This window comes from Lissotriton vulgaris, chromosome 5 (genome assembly GCF_964263255.1).
Source record: "Lissotriton vulgaris chromosome 5, aLisVul1.2, whole genome shotgun sequence".
Lineage (NCBI taxonomy): Eukaryota > Metazoa > Chordata > Amphibia > Caudata > Salamandridae > Lissotriton > Lissotriton vulgaris.
The window spans coordinates 1275543654-1275564514 of NC_141693.1; the positions used below are offsets into that span (position 1 = coordinate 1275543654).

Sequence of the window (20861 nt, forward strand, 5' to 3'; positions counted from 1 at the left end):
ACTGAACTATGTAAATAGTCTCCATACCGTGAGACCAGGCCGGTCAGGTGACATCGCTGAAGTGGACTAAAACCTCATTGGCATCTGGTCAAGAGACCCAACACTGCCCGGCAGATGGACTGTAGACAATCCGTAGTGCTCTGTTTTGTTGTTTATTCTTTCCCACAGATTGAACTTATCATGTCTTTTTCAATAAAGTTTGGGAGGGATGTAGTGTCCTACTGGACATGTTCCAGTGCACAGGATTATGTTGTACATACAGTATACACCCACCCATCACTGGCGTCACCAGTCAGGTGACCAGGCTAATAAAAGGGGATGGGCACACGTTCCCTTGGATAATACCAGTACCATACTACTGTGCAAGTGTACATTATTTCTAAGTATGTGGGCCTAGAGCCCACTACTTTACACATCTGTCACTTGTCCCTGCTCCCCGAGGTTATTTGCAGCAGGCACAGTGGGCATCAAGAGAAAAGGAGAGTGGGAGAGAGGGATGGAGAAATAGCACCCAAGTGCCAAGTTTTCAGATAGTTTATGTGTGACATTACTGTAGTTTCAGTGCGTCCATGAGTGACATTCTACTGTCAAATGTGTGACACTTTGAGTGACACTTTCTTGTGAGGAAATAAAAGTAATGATCTGTATTTGAGTGCCTCTCTGAGAGATGTAAGTCACTATATCCAGATATAACACAGCTAAGATCATCTACGTAAAACAAGCTAGACCTATTGGTGTCACCAATACTTATTAGCAGAATCAGATCAGAGAGTAACACCAATGATTTTGTTAATAATTTGAATGGAACGTTTCAATTCTGAAAGTATTAGACTGAACTAAGCCATTCTTTGCCTATTGAAGCAGTGGGAGTATTTGGTGTAATTTAACCACTCATGTTCTCTCATTTACACCATTTTCCTCTGCAGTTTCCCACTATTAGCCACTTACCAGGCAACATACAGACTGGGGTGCATCGTATTGTGCTGATTGCACGCAGGCTGAACCTGATGCTTGCCAGAGAAGAAGCCTGCTCTTGGACTTAACTTATGGTCTGACCACAGTGCTGTCTCACAAGACTGCTCCACCATAAGGGCAGCTCTGCTGGACCCTTAGCTGCTGGGGTGTCGTGCTGCTGGTAGTAAGTCAAACTGCGCTCTGTGTCTCTTTCGGCCTCAGGTTCCATCGACAGAGCAAAGGGGGCTGGTCAGCAGCTGTATCTGTAATGGGACAGCACACCCTAACACAAGTGGCCAAGGGCAGGTAGGGAGTTGTTCACTAGTTTCACTAATAATAATTAATTAGAGGTGGGTGAGCCAACACATTAACAGCGATATGAGCTGGTCGGTTATGGCTCTAAGAGGCCATGCTTGAGTCGAGCCTTGAAAATATTTGGCTAGTAAATTATGTAACAAACATCGTGTTAGAATATGATACACTCTCATCAAAATCTAAAATAGTGTATTTTTTAACACACATAACGGTTTCACCCTAGTACATCAAATTATTATCTATAAGAGGTTTTAAAAATGAACTGGAGAAATATTACTGCCTCACCCTGATGAAAATGCTAGTGGACTAAGAAGAAAGTCTGTTGTTGTGTGCCCCGTATGGGGCTTCAATCCTTAGAAGGAAAGCCTGGAGCAGCACTGTAGCCTTTTACATCGAACACTGGAGCTGTTTTCATATGGGGCACATCTGAGGCTCACATATTTGAAGGAGGTGTCTCACATGAATCATGATGGTGGCCAGGAGGCTCGGTATTTGTCTAGTATCATACAATTCGGTCACTGTGCAATTCAGCCATTAGAGGGTGTTTTTTTCCCACATCAAAGGTTAATGTTTTATACTTAATTGCTTTACGATGAGATTGGAGAGAGAGTGACAAGCAGATCTGTATTTTATTGTTGGCAGTTTTATATGGCGCGAACTTTGCACAGGGGCATCTGAGCGCTTCATAACAGACTCACTCTAGATATAAGTTTTTTTCTGCCCAGGGAGATTTATACGGGATTCACAGGATATAGCATTATTTTTACTAGTGCCAGGAAAGCCTCACCTGTACCAACATGGGCAGCTGGAAAACCAATAGGCGGGCTCTACTGGTGCACTTGCTGATGTGTCAGAAATCTGGTAGAAGGTCAGCCATGGACAGAGGGATAATGTCGTCCCGTCACCCAGGTATGTCACTCTCAGAGGTGGAAGAGCTGCAGCCTGCAGGTCCCATGGTATTGTTATGCCAGAGGTGGCGGACATCCACAGGTTGAATGACATAGCCCTGTGCTTTCCCCTACACACCTGATAGCTGCAAAATGAATATAACTGTCCTTTGGTGATTCATTTGGCGATGAAATGATGTTTGAGCAGCTTACGGATGTGGCTGGCTGGTCAGGAGAGATGAAACTCGAGCCAGTAAGGATAAGAAACCTCCTACCAGCACAGAGGAGAGGCAGAGAACTCAGGTTCGAGCTGGGGTAGGCAACTGCAAAAAACACAAAGCAACCGCTGCTGTTCTGAGCCGATCTGCTGCGTGCGTGGTGTAGACTGAGGGGCAGATTTACAAGCCCCTTGCGCCACTTTTGCGTCACTTTTCCCATTTTAAAAGTGACGCTAAAGTGGGGCAAGCGGCTTGTAAATCTGCCCCAGAGTGCCTTGCTTGAAATTAAATAACAAAAGTCAAAGCATCGCCGGATTCACCCACGTGTGGCCGCACTGTCCTCCTCCATATTCGGGCAACTGTAGTTATTTATCACTTCAGCACCATGTAAGACCAGGAAGAATGAGACAGTGAGGGCTTCTTTGGAAGTGCTCATGCTCCCCACCGCCCAGTTCATAGTGTATCAATAAGACAATTGATTTGTTCTTGGCAGGTTGTAGCTGCACTACAGGCACTTCCATGAAACCACTCTAAAGTGCTCTATCTGCTTTTGATATGCAGCCTCGTTAGCACCTTATGGGGGGTTTTAGGGCTATAATGTGTGTCTAAAGCATTTTAGTGCTGTAATCCATCCACCGGAACTAACATGCGTTAATCTGACCTCTGATGCGTGATACTCGGCAGGGATGTGGAGAGCAGTCGGAGAGTGGGAAGAGGAGAGAAGACATGGACTGATGGAAAGAGAGATAGCTAGGTGAGGAAAAGAGGCGGGATGGTTTGAACATTTTTGTCAGGGTTGCTTTTGGCTGAGTCCGGCTCTGGAATTGGCCTTTACAACTCCTGAAACCAATAAACAAACACAGAAGGAACCCAAGAAGGCACTTTCCCTTGCCATACCTCTGGAAATAATAACACCATTATGCCAGGTTATATTGTACCCCATTAAACATTAGGAAAACGATGAAATTGCTTCATGAAGCAACATCTACACAGCCCCTGTTTATACCCATTAAATGTGGACTAGTACATAGGAAAGGCAGAACGAAAGATCAAAACATGCATAAGGCATAAAGCAAATTCAGAACAGAGAATTCCAAGTCGTCCACATCAGCCCATCTCACGGAAACCATATTAAACATTAACAAAGTGCGATACCTAGTTATAGAATTTATATAAAATAAACATAATGGAGACCCCAAAAAGTAATTATTGAAAACGGGTTGTGGCTTGTGTTACAAAAACCGAATGACTGATATCCAACAGTCTGAATGACATCTGCAAAGTGCTTGATTTTATAAACCTGACATAGGAAAGCACCTGGGACCTGATAAGATACCGGGAGATGTTTACATATCGGAGCATCCAGATATGAACACCATGTATAAATAGGTTATAAAATGCCCTTCCGAGTGGAGTAGACTCCTGGAAAGGGGAAGAAATAGGGCCCATTTACAAACAAAGGGAGCAAGGGCATGCCAAGGAAGTACAGGCCTATTAGTTTGATAAATAAGCTTTAAAAAAATTCAGCAGACACATTTTGGATCGTCTCCAGGAATTGATGGAGGAGTCATTCATTCTATCCAATTTCCAGGAAAGATTCATAAGTAGGGTTAGCACAATAGGCAAGGGGTCTGATTTATATCTGGGCGTATGGGTTTCTCCGTCACAACGGTGACAGATATGCCGTCTGCCAAAATAAAAATCCCATAGGATATAATGGGATTTATATTTCGGAGGACGGGATATCCGCCACCTTTGTGACGGAATAACTCACCCACCAAGATCTAAATCAGGCCCTAAGTCTTCCGTCTTGTATTATTATATTGGATATGTGTGAAGATGAAAAATGAACATCTGAAACTGTCTTTTGTAGATCCAAGCGAATCATTTGTCCTCGTTCCCAAAGCAAAGATGTGGTAAATTTTCAAACAAATTGGTATACCACATAACAATGATTCCCAAAATGTCCTAGAAGTTAAAATAGCATCATTACTATTGGCTGACGATAGCATCCTGATCACCAAGATACCTACGGGCTTACAGACCTTCCTTAACCCGTTTAGCGCGTCGAACATTCCGCCCCAGTGCGGACGTTCGATCGCGCTAACGGGATTCGGACGTCCAACGGTCGTGCGCAGCACCAGCGAGGTAGTGCACGCGACGACCGTTGGACGTTCGAAGCACGTAAGGGGTTAATGGTTCTTAGGGTTCTGTGAGCAACAAAAGTTATGAATCAATACAAAGTGTATGGTTTTTAAATCCCCTAGACCAGTGGTTCCCAAACTTTTGACTCCTGAGGACCCCCATTGAGTCACCACTGGAGCCATGGACCCCCAAGCAATTTGTATGGGTTGAATTTCAAATATTAAAACAGTAATTCGGAGAAAATACACACGGGTGCATACAAAACAAATAGTCAAAGTACTAAGGATTTTGGGGCCAGATGTACGACCACTTCATTTAGCGCCTCGCAATTGGCAACACATGGCAAGTGGCAAATTGTGAGTCGCTAAATGAAATGTACAACAGTGTGTTTAACACTGTTTGGGATTCCCAATGGGGTCGCAAATTGTGAGGTTCATTAATATTAATGAGCCTCTCGCAATTTGCGAGCCCATTGGGAATGCCAGCCCTCCAAGGTATTTATTTATTTATTTATTTATTTATTTATTCAAAGTTTTATATAGCGCGAACAAGATCCTTACAGATATCAGAGCGCTTCACAATGACAGGGTAGGGGCAGTAGGAATGAACAGAGGTAATGGGAGCAATGTAGTAGTCACTAACATGAAAGGATAATAATAAAATACATAAAACATATCAATATACAGTCAGGTGAACAGGTAATAAAACGGCACAAGTCATTGATCCCAATTACAGAGGTGTTCCGGTACACCTTGGGTGTGTGGCAGGCTTATACCAGTGTTTTAGTATAGAAAGCGCACTGAGTGAGGGCATCGGGAGGGTGAATCATGGTGGCCTGCTGGGCTCTGCAGGCCACCATGTCTGGGACAGCTTTTGAATAAAGCAGTTTTAAAAAGAAAATGTAGTCCATTTACCATGCATTTAAAGAAAAAGGAAATTAAACATTTTTGTTTCATTTTCTAAGGGCAGTCAGAGGTCCCTGGGACCACTGCCTGCCCTTAAAAAATAATTTTGCATGTATTTGCAAAGGGGAAGGGGTCCCCTGAGGACCCCTTCCCATTTGCAAATGCATTACCATCTACTTGAAGTAGGTGGTAATTGCGAATGTTTTGCGACCACAAAACATTTGTACATGGTTTTGAGACTTGCTATTTAGAAGGAAATGCCCCTTCCAAATAGCAAGTTGCAAAACGTTTTTAGCGAGTCGCAAACAAATTGCGACCCGCGAAATAGGCAATGCACATGGCCCAATAGGTTTTTGCATGCGCAAACGGGTTCGCGAACCTGTTCGCACATATAAAAACGGATCATACATCTGGCCCTTAGTATTTTATATTGAAGAAATAGCCCCTCTGTCACATGCATTTCATTTGTTTTATAGCATCTCTCATACCATTGTAGGATGCGAGAGCACTTTACATCACACACATATAGAGACATTGAATCATACATGTAAATCAGAGTGTTTTTTTAAAATGTTTAAAGAGTGCTTGGTCTGGAAAAGCACAAACACAGGATTCAGAACATAACACGGTGGCTAGCACTTACTTTAACATTAAAAATGTATTTCCACCCAAATAAACCTTTTTAGCAGCATCAGGATAATGAATAACTGGGGAAAACATAAGTTACTAACTGGTACCATGCAGTTTGCAAGCAGCTCTTTGATGATAGTTTATAGATCCCTCTGCTACATTACAATTGACACTTGTGAAGTGAACAGTATCGAAAGAATCTTTGTGACAAAAGCAGTAACCACGAACCTATGCATATAAAATACTGCGTTTTAAAATGCATGTTACACGTTCTTTGCAGTAGGCACATTAACCCTCTGTGCTACATTAGTTAAGTCAAAGCTGCCACTAAACAAAATTCTCCTCACGCTCCAGCAGGTACATTAATCACTGGCATGATCTTGACACTTTTATTGTTGCTGGAAAGCTGCTAATTATACTAGAAACTTTTCTGTGCTTTTAAAACTGTTGCCTACGGACCCCCAGGGCATGTGTCACGGACCCCTGGGGGTCCGCGGACCCCAGTTTGGGAAACACTGCCCTAGACCATTTAAAGGGGTGTGACACTGAGGGTAACGTCTCTTGAGAGAGTTAACATTTTTAATTACCTGGTGGTTAAATTAGCCAGCACACGCTTCTGGTTCCGGCAAATTATGAAGAGTTCCTTGATAGTGCAACATAGAGCAGCGGCTGTCCTGACGCAGATTGACAACTTTCAGGCCAGTGTCAGCAGCCTTACAAATTTACAGTGCAAAGTTTCAGGGGGTGGCGCTCTATGGGAGCAGATATTTGGAGGAATTGCAAAAGGGATACTCTAACTAGAACAGAGAAAAAGTTTGTTGATCGGGTTGCCACAGAACACTCCTTTGCTCTTTTTGTTTCTTCTTCTAGGGGTCAGAAAGATAGCCCATTTAGCTAACCTCAGACATTTACTTTATTGGTTAAGACTCTGGTATTCTAGTGAACTCACCTTCTATAAATATGCAGTTGTAGAGCTGAGAACCCTTTATGAAAATTGTAGTATACCATGGTGGAACACCTACTTTTTTCTGAAAAGCATATGAGAAAATCAAGAAAAAATTGATTCACCCAGGCTGTAGATTATTGGGAGTTAGGCAATATTGCATAGCATTGAAGATGCTCAAGTCAGACACCAGTGAAGTTGTTTTTGGCCTGACAAAATTCTTGTTCCCTGCTTGGAGTCTTAGGTCAATCCTTCAGAAACAAGATGAAGGATATAGTATTGCAAATAAATGATTCATAATGTAAACACCATAGCATACTGATTAAAGTGTGATACTAAGAGATGTTTTTAGTTGATGAAGCCATAAATCTCTTTATGACTTTTTTATTGGTATTTTAAATGATGCATATTGCAAACATATATGTGCATAGTGCATGTACAAATTGTATGTTCATTTTGTCACTGTATTTGCATGTATTTATCACTATGGAAACAATTCACCTGGTGTTTTTGCATGTTTCATGGGGTAATCCCAAAATAAACCTGAATAATGATAAATTTCGACAGTTACAATATGTAATCCATAATAACTGTTGAATCAAGTATGCAATCCATGAGGTACGAACCAAACATAATCGAAGTGAAAATCACTAATGAAGTTATCATTTACACTTTGAGACATCTTAAAATCCAGTTGAAGTCATATAGCACTTTACAACACCTTCTGGAAACCCCACAAATACAATTTTTATTATTATTTCTATTGTCATTGCCTTGGTCGAATTTCCAAAATGAAACCACTCACCATTATGAATTCTTTATACCCATCCATCTACTAAGCCATTGGTTTTTGTCAATAGGAACCCAAAATAAAGAATACAGAGGAGGTTTGAGCTAGTCATTCTAATGTAGTGCTGACTATCATTTAACCACTAGCCTGGTAGACATGAATATGCTAAACGTAACTTTCTTGTGAACTTTCTCTTTTTGTGTCCTCATATCCCATGAACTTTCTTATTAATTCCTGAATTACTCTATCCTTTGATAAGCAAAGCAAATGTCTGCTGCACTTACAAGTGAAATAGGAGGGTTTCTTATTGAATTCTTGTTTCAACATTAGACTATCACTGGTAACATTTGTAATGTGATGGAACATCTGTAATAGCAATAAGTGGCACTACCAATTGACTTAAGGCTCTCTGCCACCTTCTGCTGCATTTCAGCTACATACATATCAGATACATACATACATACAAGTAACCTGGGGTTTCAGGGAAACCAACAACGCCTTTCCACAGCCACAGCATTTCTCTTTTGAGGGAAACCAACAGTTCTTGAATAAAAGGTCCACTCTACCAAACGTCATTCAGGACTAGAAGGACTCAGAGGTAAAAGAGACTTAAATATGTGGGAGCCTTAATTTAGCTCCCTTTTTTGCCTATAAAATTAATCACCCAAGATCTTCAGTTGAGAAGCAATGTTTGTAAATATACACTCAGGGCCCGATTCACAAAGGCAATCTGAAACAAAAGCCTAACTTTATGACTTTTGGTATTCACAGAGGTGATTTACGAGTCGTATCTTTACGACCGCCCAGGCCTTAATCTCCGCACCTGAGCCGGAATCTCCACACCGATGCTGGAATCTCCACACCCGGGCCAGATGTTACACAAGGGAGTAACACTACAGTCAACACTAAGGGGAGCGCAAATTGTGGACTGCATGTACCATGATGCAAGAGAGCAAACTTTTCTGGGATGTGATGTAGTGTATGGCCACACCCTTTTCCCTTCCCAAACTCATTTTCATGACCTCCTGTACCATTTATCTTACATTCCTAATGTTCCGTTTTGTAAGAATTGCGTTCCGGCTCATTGATTACACTTCATCCAGCCCAAGATGGAGATTCCGGCCCAGGTGCGGGATTATGGCCCAGGTGCGGGATTATGGCCCGGGGCGGAGAATCTAGCCGCCTACGGACGTAAAGATACGATATGTAAATGACCTCTGTGCATACCAAAAGTTGTATAGTTAGACTTTTGTCTTGGAAAACGGTGTTTAGAACGCTGTTCCCAGAACACATGGCTTTACAACGCGGTCGTTACAACGACTGCGTTGTTACCACGAAAGCCATTACATCGCAAGTCGTTACAACGACTTGCTCTAGGGGGCGTGCAACACCAGGTAATGAGTGGGATTTTAAATCCAACACCTACCCTGCTGTTGCACAAACTGAAGTTGGAATAGTAATTTATACTATTCCTAAATCCAGCGTGCCCCCTAGAGCAAGCGATGTAATGGCTTGCATGGTAACAATGCGGTCGTTGTAATGGCCGCGTTGTAAAGTCATGCGTTGAGAATGTATGCGTAGTAACATCATACATTCTTTTGTCTCAGATTTCCTTTGTGAATCAGGCCCTTTGTTAGCAACATAAGGATTACACCATTAATTTAAAATCACATTGTAGTTTTCATTATACCTATAATATCAAAATATTTTTTGCTCCACATTAACCATTATAAACTATTTAGAATACTGATTGGCATCTACCATTTGATCTCAATGTCACGTCTGCATAGTTTGTTATTAATAGTCATGTTTACAGCCTTTATATAACAGCCTTTATGGTTCCCTTTTTTAAGATTTTGTTTTGATTACGTTTATTTTTCTGCAATGCTATCAGGAATTCCCATGAAGACAAACATTTACTTTGCACCTGACGATTGACAATGGGCCAAGGATGTAATGAACACTAATGAACCAGTGATAACTTTTCAGATAAAAATGTTCAAATATATTTTTATTTATAAACTTTTTTTTTAACTGACTCTGACAATCAATATAAAAATGTCACATAGCAACCATGGAGTGGACTATATTCATTTTTACACCGAAACACTCAATAGTAACCCTACAAAGGGAAACTTAAGTAGTGCATGTGAAGGCAGTGGGCAGCAGAATCAATGGAAGGGAATTTTATGATTCCCACAACTAGTGGGGATTTCCCTCTGCATGCCAAATAATCGAAAAAAGTAGAATACTCAAATGTCACAAAAAGAGTGTGCACCTGGAATATCACAAAAATATATCAAGACGGATTGTATGTTCCCGGCGTGATCTTGTTTGTTCGAAGATGTTATAGATGTATTTATGTGGCGAGGACAGAATTGATTTTAATCATGTATTCCAAATAAACAACATTTTACTTTTATTAGTCTTAAGCTTAATAAACAAAAGCATGGAAATCAAGACTGTGTCAGTGACGGCATTAAGAAAAATATAGCAGGCAATCATTGCTCAAGTTTTCCTTGTATATTTACGTTTTGGGTACGCTGCAGATTTTACCTCTGATGGAGCATGGTGCAGAAACACACAGACATCAATGCTAGTATAGAAAAAACTAAAGAGTTATTAAGGTTGACCTAATTATGCAGTACCTGTGATGGATTTACATGTATCATATTTGACATTGTGATTGCTTTAACTTGCAGTTGTCATAGGTGCTTTGTGTTAGTCTTTGAAATATTAGCTACAGAAAGCAATACATCATTGTGTATATATATATATATATATATATATATATATATATATATATATATATATATATATATATATATATATATATATAGATATATAAATATATATATATATATATATATATATATATATATATATATATATATAGATATATAAATATATATATATATATATATATATATATATATATATATATATATATATATATATATATATATATATATATATATATATATAAACACAAGGTTGCCCAAGTGAGGAGCTACACACGCAAGGACACACACCACTCCACAGGCGGCAGTGTGGTTTTCCAAGCAGCACAAGTTTTCTTCAGCCATACACGTTTCGAGCTATTGACGCTCTTGTTCACTGGCAATGAAAGGCAGGAAGAGGAATGAAGAACTGCCATTTATTACAATACAAAGTCCCGCCCCAGTGGGCGCTCATGGCATGCTGGATAATGTAGTCCCGAAATCATGCCATCACTAGACTTCGAAGTTCACTCGCCAAGTGGCTTCACTCCTGCCCCTCAAATAATAATAAAGTTCTGTGTATGCTGGACTTCCCGCTGCCAATATCTCTGCGGGCGAGGCTCCTTACGTCCAAGGAGCGCTGATGTTGTTCAGCACTTCGGGTCCGCCATCCGGCGTCGGAGCTCCTCGCGGCCGGACTAGCCGCTATACAAAAAAACACCAGGTTGCCCAAGTGAGGAGCTACACACGTAAGGACACACACCACTCCACAGGCGGCAGTGTGGTTTTCCAAGCAGCACAAGTTTTCTTCAGCCATACGCGTTTCGAGCTATTGACGCTCTTGTTCACTGGCAATAAAAGGCAGGAAGCGGAATGAAGAACTGCCATTTATTACAATACAAAGTCCCGCCCCAGTGGGCGCTCATGGCATGCTGGATAATGTAGTCCCGAAATCATGCCATCACTAGACTTCGAAGTTCACTCGCCAAGTGGCTTCACTCCTGCCCCTCAAATAATAATAAAGTTCTGTGTATGCTGGACTTCCCGCTGCCAATATCTCTGCGGGCGAGGCTCCTTACGTCCAAGGAGCGCTGATGTTGTTCAGCACTCTCTACTGGAGCATATTCCAGGGTTATTGTTCAACACATGAGAAATTCCCTGTACCCTCATTTAGTACAAATAGACAATACACAAATAAAGTCTCTAAACACCCATCACGGGCACACTTCACCATAAATTACCTGTGGTTAGGGGGACCCTGGCTCACTAGTTACAGTAAATGGAAATCTCATCTTGATTTTAAGTTTGCCTTTAAAATTATTTGAGACAAGATCATTTTTTACACACCCTCTATTATTTTAATGAAGTGATGTTTGTTGTTTCAATACAGAACTTGGTGATTCTTAGTGCAAATCCAGCATGGGAATGACTAGGATTCATTTACTGTCCTTTAAATATCCTTTTCTTAAATATTGGAATTACATTATTTCCAAACACCATGACAACTGAGCTTACATACCTTTTTTATGAGATGGAAAATGTACCCTGTGAGCTAATCGAGGGATATACACTATTTTGATGCAGCGTCTTCAATGCAGTAAATCTCCCAAACTAGCTTAAACCTTTCCAGTGACAATTTAGATAGACAATCACCACCATTTCTCGTCTAATCGAATCTTCTTATAATCTCAAATAAGAGAATATATTAAAAAACCTATACACACTTGCTGCAAACCCTTCCCAAACAGCATAGATCTCAGCATTGATGAATGAAGGAACCAGTGAGACTTACCTTTATGGTCACATTGCCTTTGGTGATTTTCCGCATGTTGAATCCTACTGTTGGGATCATGTCTTCGTTGAACTGGCCAGACTGAAAGAAACAAGGCCCCCGATAAGTCACAATCCTCATATGTTATGAATCATTTGTAAGCACCCAGTTCAGTAAAAGTTAAGTACAAATATTGGAACAATGTTTGACATGCACCACTCATTGTCTGCAAAATGTGTGCTCCCAAACACCATTTCGCAATCTTCTATTGCATGGACATTGCACAAGATAGGGTGAGCCTTGTGTATATGACACAGAGATGGCAATTACCAGTATAAGGCAGTTTTACAGCCCTCATAACCGAAGAGGAATCTAAGGATATCCATCCCCTGACCCAAAAGTGTCTAGGGCTTGAGGCAAAGCAGTATGATCCTTACGGTTTTCATTGTTTTTACAGGAATGGATGAGGATGCAGCCTTAATACTTAACAGTGACTGAGTAATTCAAGTATTCAAACAATTACTTTTAACTTTCCTCTCTTTATCCATGGTAAGCAGACACATGGAGGGTAAGTGATAGTGAATAAAAATATGGAGTATTTTGTGGAGTTCTTAAAGTCAGACATATTAAATGTTAAAGACAGCCTGGACGCCGTTCAGAAAATGTTTGCATGTTTTAATCCAGAAATGCTATGAGATACAGGGTGTATGATGCACAATATGAAATTGAACTCTTAAAGAAAATAATCAAAGGAGGACAAGAGTAAGAAAAAACAAAGTTTACATTGAAAAACGTGCAGTGCCTGTGAGCCAGGGATAAGTAAAAGTGTCTCACTTATGAAAATTACCCTTTGTAGTCCTCACACCTCTCCTGTAACAAACCTGCAGTAACAACATGCTAAAAAATAAAATAATGATTCCTTAAATTCTTTTAATTGAATCTTGCACTGCTAAGTCAGTCCCTAAAGGACGCCCCACTTCCTTGTACCTGCAAGCTGCATGCAGCCACAGCCACTCTCAGTGCAGCAGCACAAAAAGCAATTACTTAACAGCAATTACTTAGTATTATGCACTTAAATGTTACCAAAAAATACAACCAGTGAATAATGAAGTCTCAACCGTGTGGTGGGGCACTGGAGAACAGCCATCTCGCATAAGGACACACTTTAAAGCAATACAACATTATGGCAGAGAAGAGATACAATAAAATACTGTGCTACACGAGTCGGCAAACAAGTAAAAAATGTTGAACAGCTCCCAGAAACTACTGGAGCTAAAAATGACCGGAAAGTTTTCCTTTCTATGACTCACAACAGCACCACAAACAACTTCCATCATCTGCAACTTGAAACCCATGAAAATCCAGAAAGTCGTAGCCCAAAATCCAGAGCCATTCTGCCTAACTCTGTGTGGTGCAGCCCAACTCGCAAATATTCTCATCATCCATTTTCCTGCATCCAAATCTTGATAGTTTCATAAAGGCAGCAGCTAATATCAGTGTCACATCTGACCGTGGCATAGCAATGTTTCTACATGAACAGAAGTAAGCAGGTAAATGCCCCTTGACAAAGGAACTGAAAGAAAGTCAAAACTGGGGGTGTAGTGAGCCTCTTTCACTTCTGATTCCCAGTGCCACCACACTGATATCTAGGATCATGAAATGTAATCAATGACCAGTATCTGGGCCAATAGAATTTCTCAAATTAGATGAACGAGTTAGGGCTATAGGGATCAAATCATGTACCAATTAAACATTTGATACAATAAGACCACTTGTAAGTAACATAGCTTACTTCAACTAACTTGCTAATTAAGAACTAAAAATGTACATGCATTACCAAGATCCTTGAGATAGACGTAACCAAAACAACTTCAGGTATCTGAAGGATTATACAACAAGCTTTGTGATCATCAGAAGCACCTGATGGTCTGTAATCACAATGGCTGAAATTTATGAGGACTTTGTCAACCTAGATAAGGAAAATGTACCGGCAGTGAAACTCTTCAGCCTGCTTTTGACCTACAATATGATAGACTACTCTACGCCACTGCAATCTACCCTATGCCACTCCACTCTGCACCACTCTACTCTCCGCCACTGCACTCTATACTACTCTGTTCTATGCTCCTGCGTGCTATGCCACTGTACTCTATGCCAATGCACTCTACACCACTTTACTCAAAATCAATACACTCTATGCCAATCTACTCTGAACCACTTCATAGTACACCACTATACTCTACTCTGCAGCACTCTATTCTATGTCACTGCACTCTACGCCTCTGTATTCTAATATGCACCACTGCTCTCTGCTCCACTTTACTCTGCACCAGTCTATGCCACTGCACTCTACATCAATGCGCTCTACACCACTCTTCTCCACATGACTGCACTTTGAGACACTCTACAAAACTGCATTCTCCATCACTCTACTTTGAGCCACTCTACCATGGGCCAATATACTCTGCACCACTGCACTCTGTGCCACTGCACCACTCTACTGCACTCTATGCCAATGCACTCTATGCCACTGCACTCTATCCCTCTGTACTCTGTACCACTCTACTGTTTACCAATGCACTTTACCCCACTCTACTAAGCACCACTTTACTCTTTGTCACTGCACTCTAAACTACTCCCGTCTAGACCACTCCACTCTGTGGCACTCTACTCTGCAACACTCCACTCTATACCACTGCACTCTATGCCACTGCACTCTACCCTACTCCTCTCCACGCTACCCTGCACCAATCCACTCAACACCACTTCACTCTACTCTGAAAGAATTTACTCTATGCCACTACACTCTATGCCACTGCATGCTTTGCCACGCTACTCCACTCTGCGCCACTGCACTCTATGCTGCGCCACTCTATGCCACTCTACGTTGCTCTTCATCACTCTACTCAGTGCCACTGAGCTCTACGACACTCTACTCTAAACCACTGCACTCTCTGCTAGTTCACACTACTCCACATTACCCAAACACAGTGCACTCTACTCCACTGTGCCCTATGCCAACTACTCTGCACCACTGCACTCTATGCCACTATACTCTACTCTGCAACACTCTACTCAACTGCACGCTATGGCTCTCTACATCCATGCACTCTACTGACCTGCACTCTATGCTACTCTGTTCTACTCCGAACCACTGTACTCTACACCACTCTGCTCTGCACCACTCATAGCCACTGAACTCTACACCACTGCACTCTACGACACTGCACTCTATGCCAATGCACTCTACTCTACACCACTGCATTCTACAACACTCTACTCTGCAAGATTGCACGGTCCGCCACTGAACTCTTTGCAACAGTGCTCTGCACTACTGCATTCTATGCCACTGCACCACTCAACGCTACAACACTCAACTGCACTTTACGCAAATACACTCTACGCCACTCTAATAAGCATCATTTCACTCTAAGCCACTCTAGTTTACACCACTGCACTCTACCCTGCACCACTCCATTCTACCCTAAACCATTCCACTCTATGCCACTTCACTCTACTCCGAAACAATATACTCTACGCCACTTCACGCTACTCCACTGCACTCTGCGCCTCTCTACTGTGTGCCACTCCACTCAACGCCATTGAAATCTATGCTGCACCACTCCACTCTACTATACTCTGCACCACTCCACTCTATCCCATTGCAATCTACGCCACTCTACTCTATGTCACTGCATTCTACACCAATGCACTCTACATAACTTTACTCAAAACCAATACACTCTATGCTACTGCACTCTATGCCAATCTATTCTGCACCACTGAACTTAACGCTACTCCACTCTAGACCACTTTACTCCAATCTACGACACTCCATGATCCTCCACTCTATGATTCTCTACACTCTACTCAATTAAACTCTACTCTACTCTTACACTCTATAACACTTTATTACACTCTGTGCCACTCTATGACAGTATTCCACTCTACGACGCTCTACACAACTCCCTCTATGCCACTCCATGCCCTCTTAAATCAATCTATTATATGACATACTAATCCACTCCAGTAATCCACTCTATGCCACTCCATTCCATGCCACTCTATGCCACTCCATACCACTCTATCCCACTTCACTCTATGGCACCATACTTGACTCTATGCTTTTCCACTCTACTACATTACCCTACTTTATGCCAATTCCACTCTATGACAATCGTATCTGCTCTCACCACTCTATTCTACAACACACTACTCCACTGTATGCGACAACAGCTACACCACTCCACAACACACTATGCCACTTCACTCTACGACAATCTACTCCACTTTATGGCATTCTAAGACACTTTATACCACTCTTAGACACTCTACTCTACCACACCCCACAACACTCCATGACACACCACTCCTTGGCACTCCATTCTACTGTATGCCAATCTATGCCACTCCACTTTAAGCCACTCAACTCTAAGACACTCTATTCCACTCTATGCACTTCCACACTACAATATGTTACTGCCGCTAAAACAGCGATAATTTTAACAAGGTTCTTGCTAATATGCCCTACAATCTTTAAAAGGTCCAGAATTCACCTACTCTTCTAAGCTGAAACAAGGAAACATTTTTAGCAGAGGTTCACATCTCAAGCCCCTCTCATGCCCTGGAAGCCTTCTGAAGGGTCCCAAAGGCGGATGCGTCTCAGCCAGGCGAGCTGTGGTCGGATCATGCCTCAGATATAAGCCAGACCTGCACACAAAAGGGTGACAGAAGAAGTGTTGTGGTAGGTTGCTGCTAAGACAGCACATAAAGGAATCAGCCCATCCATGCTACCGTCCTGTATCCACCCCACCAGGCAAAACCAATACATTTTCTTAGATGCCAGAGACCTTTCTCTTTCTAGTTTTTGATCTGAGGTATACTTCTGCTCTTCTACGGTATTCTCCTAGATAACTTTCATTATTAGTATTGAATGACATTTCATATTTAAAAACAAACAGTCTGGTTAAAGGAGACTTACCCTACATGCATTGTTTCATCTAGGACAACAGTGTGAGAAGAAAGCTGCCTTCATTTTTCAGAAGGCCTTAAGGTCAGCAGATGCACAAAAGCACGTTTCCTCAGTGCAGCCAGGGGCTAATTAAAAGCTGTGCTGGAGGTGAGAAGGGGTTGCTAGGGCAGGGAGGAATAGCAGGGGTCGCAATTATAGTGAAACCTGGGGTGACGGGAAAGTGTGAGCAACAAGTAAGGGCCCAAACGAGGGAAGAAAAACATCAACAATTTAGGACAATGGTCAGAGCCTTTGTTACAAACACTATAGCAGGTGGGGCGCAGAGGTAGCGGAGGTCCAATGCACCAGAATTATGTTTGTCGTTTAACACCTAGCTGGGAGTCAGGAGGACCCATTTTATAAAATTTGCATTAAAGAGAGTCCCCCTCTAAACCGTGGTTTACACCCGCTTTGTGAGAACTCAAACAGGAGTGTAAAAAATTGGAAAGTGTGTAGAGGAAGGACTACTGCCCAGAGGCTAAACTTAGGTTGAGATATAAACAAAAAATGCATTACACTGCCACAACTCATGCCAAAGGGGTCTACTATGCGACCTGCATTGTTTCCGCCAGGAATAACTGTTAGGAGATTTTCTCCATAGTCCAGAGTTTTCTGACTCCCGAGGCACAAGCGAGTATTCTTCCCTCTTCCAACTCCTGGTGTGAACAACTGTACAGCTTCTTTCTGGAGAAAATCCGCTCTATTCAGGGGTCTTTTCCCTCCTGCAGTATGGATTCAGGTTTCCCTCTCACAGAAAGAGTTTCTATTCCTCCCCCTCAAGCCCTAGTAGCTTTTTTCCCTATTGATCTATTGAGTTCCCTTAGAATTGTTAAAAGCCTGAAGTCTGGCTCACCATCAGATACATGTGCTGCTAGACTTTTGGCCACTGTCGCGGAAAAGTTCAACCCTGAAGTCAACAGGCTTATTAACATGTCCCTTCGGGAGGCATGTTTCCCGCTAACCTGGAAGCAGGCTTAAATCCTGCCCCTCTTGAAAAAGTCTTCTCTTGATCCTATGTGCCCTGGGAGCTATCCCCCTATTTTCCTCTTGCCTAGCATGGCCAAAGTGTGCGGAAAAAGTGGTGACCAGGCAGTTGACGGAGTTTATAGAGGGTGCTGGCCGGCTCAATCCGGCCCAGTTAGGATTTATGGCTTACCATAATACTGAACTCGCCTTGGTGGAAGTCTCAGAGGCTATCCTTGAATGCTTGGATGCTGGTGGTGGTGGGAGGGCAGCCTTGATTATGCTTAACCTCTCAGCGGCATTTGATAAGGCTCCTCATTCACTGTTGTTGACCCGATTGGCTGAGATAGGCATCACTGGCGCGGCTTGGGGCTGGCCTAAATCTTTTCTGGAGGACCGCATGCAACAGGTCTGGCTTCCTGCAGCCTAAGCCCTCTCCTCTTTAATATGTATGTCACTCCCTTAGTTCAATTGGCGGAGGACCTGGGTGCAAAAATCATCACTTACGCTGATGAAACGCAGCTTCTGTTTACTTGGAGAAAGAATGAGGACTCTGTTGACGCTGCCCCAAAATGCCACAATTCAGTCTTTTATTGGTTGTCTTCTGAGCAACTCAAGTGCAACGAAGAAAAATCCAAAGTCCTTCTCTTTGGGAAGTTTGCCTCCAATTTTAGAGAAACACTCTGGCCGCCTGGCTCAGCCTCACCAGTGTCGACTGGCCAACCCATAAAAAATCTGGGGATTTGGTTTGAGGAGAACCTCACCTTCTCAACGCAGATTAAGAAGCCGGCCGGTACATGTTTTGGGCTTTTAAAAACTCTTATAAAATGTCTTCCCCTCCTGCCCAGGGTGCAAGGGAAACTGTCACCCTGGCTCTTATTCTATGTAGGATAGATTTTGCTAACGCGCTCTATGCTGGCATTCCAGGCTATGTGTTAAACAGGTTGCAGGTAGTTCAGAATGCGACTGCCAGGATCCTACTCGACATTCCCACCAGAAATAGTGTGAGACAACATCTGAGAGCACTACACTAGTTGCCTGTTGCTGAGTGGGTGAAATTAAAATCCCTTGTTATAGCCCACCATGCGCTCCACGCCTTAGGCCCAAGCTATCTCCAAAACCGCTTTTCCTTTTATGTTCCTTCAAGACTACTCTGTTCTACGCACCTACTTTTGTCCACAGTTCCCCGGTTTCGGCTACAAGGGTTGGGGGGGCAGCTCACTTAACGTGAAGGCCGCTCTGGCCTGGAATGCGCTTCCGCTTGACCTTCGTAGCATCCAGGATCTTGCCCTATTCAATAAAAAATTGAAAACCCTCCTCTTTAACTAGGTTGACTATGTACCTCCTCTCAAGGTTCGCGCCGGGACACTTTTGTAGTATCTGAGCGCGGTATAAGTGGAAATAGCATAACATAACATAAAGCCAATAGCATCCTTCCTACTTCAATGACAACAGGGAAGCAGAGTTAGTATTGCATGACAACCTTAGCTGTATGCACTGTGATGCTGACTTTTAATGCAGACTTTTAATGCAGACTTTTAATTATAGCGGATCGAGAAGTTATTAATCAGACTTACTCAATCTTTCTAGGTTATTCGAGTTATGAGAGAAAAGCTTTAGTCATAAAATGAGGGGCGGCTCCTCTGCTATGGGGGAGGAGAGTAATTCCCTGCTGAAATGGAGCAGGCAGAAGAAAAATAAAATGACAATAAAACGATTTTATTGTCATTTTATTTTTGACTTGCAATCCTTGAGTCAAGGGTGGGGCGGAGCCAGTCACGTCAGCAGCAAGGGGGGGAGGAGTGGTAGGCACTGAAAGTGTGCATTTTAGTTTGGCCGGCAAAACCGACATGCGCACTTGGATTTCTAAGAGATCTAGGCTGTTCCTTGGAAATATTCGCAGTGCTCTGGGCACAGGCTCCCAGTCCCAACTGGAGCATGAGACGGGTCCACTCCGCCCAATCCCATAGCTGCTCTTATGCTGGGAGTTTTTAGCATGAGAGCAGCGTGGCACGGTTGAAGAAGATTGTAGCGGCCGCCAGGGAAAGGTACAGTTTTTTTCCCCCACGCTGCCCCCCGACCCCCCTCAGGTCGGATTGGCAGCAGCTAAAGCTGCATAAAATTACTTTTTCCATTTTGAAAACATTTATGCAATAAATGTGCGAGCAGATTCTCGTACTTGACGTCATAAATGTATTTTTATTGTGTGACTCGTACTCTTCAATTAACATCAATTACATAATTTATTTCCTTAAATTAAGGAATAATACTTTCCGGGATGTGAGCGGATGGAGTGTGACTCAAACATAAATACACTTATGAAGGAACCAGGGAACAGCGGTTAATTTCTCGACTGAAGACGCAGATGATGTGTGTTGCAGTTGTAGCTTCCAGCTTGACACAATGATTCTTGGCAAATTGCTTCATTGCGGCCCCCGGGGGAAGCGAAGGTCGCAGACCAGTCTTCCCCCGGGGTTTTCGCACAATTAACGGAAGGACAAGGTGGAGGGCGGGACTACAGGGGTTAAAGGAAGGGGCGGGATAGGTAAAGGCATATAAGGTGTCAGGAGAGGAAGATCCGGCCTCTTCCTGACACCTGAACATCACCG

At 42.5% G+C, this 20861-nt stretch overlaps 1 protein-coding gene across 1 annotated transcript in view; it reads right to left on the bottom strand.

Annotated features, from left to right (window-relative positions):
- ARL8A (ARF like GTPase 8A) overlaps positions 1-20861 on the bottom strand; it is a 213574-nt gene that overhangs the window by 109655 nt on the left and 83058 nt on the right. The window contains exon 2 of the mRNA XM_086923124.1: positions 12300-12380. Within this exon, the coding sequence (XP_086779250.1) occupies positions 12300-12380 (81 nt within the window). The remainder of the gene's footprint in view (positions 1-12299; positions 12381-20861) is intronic.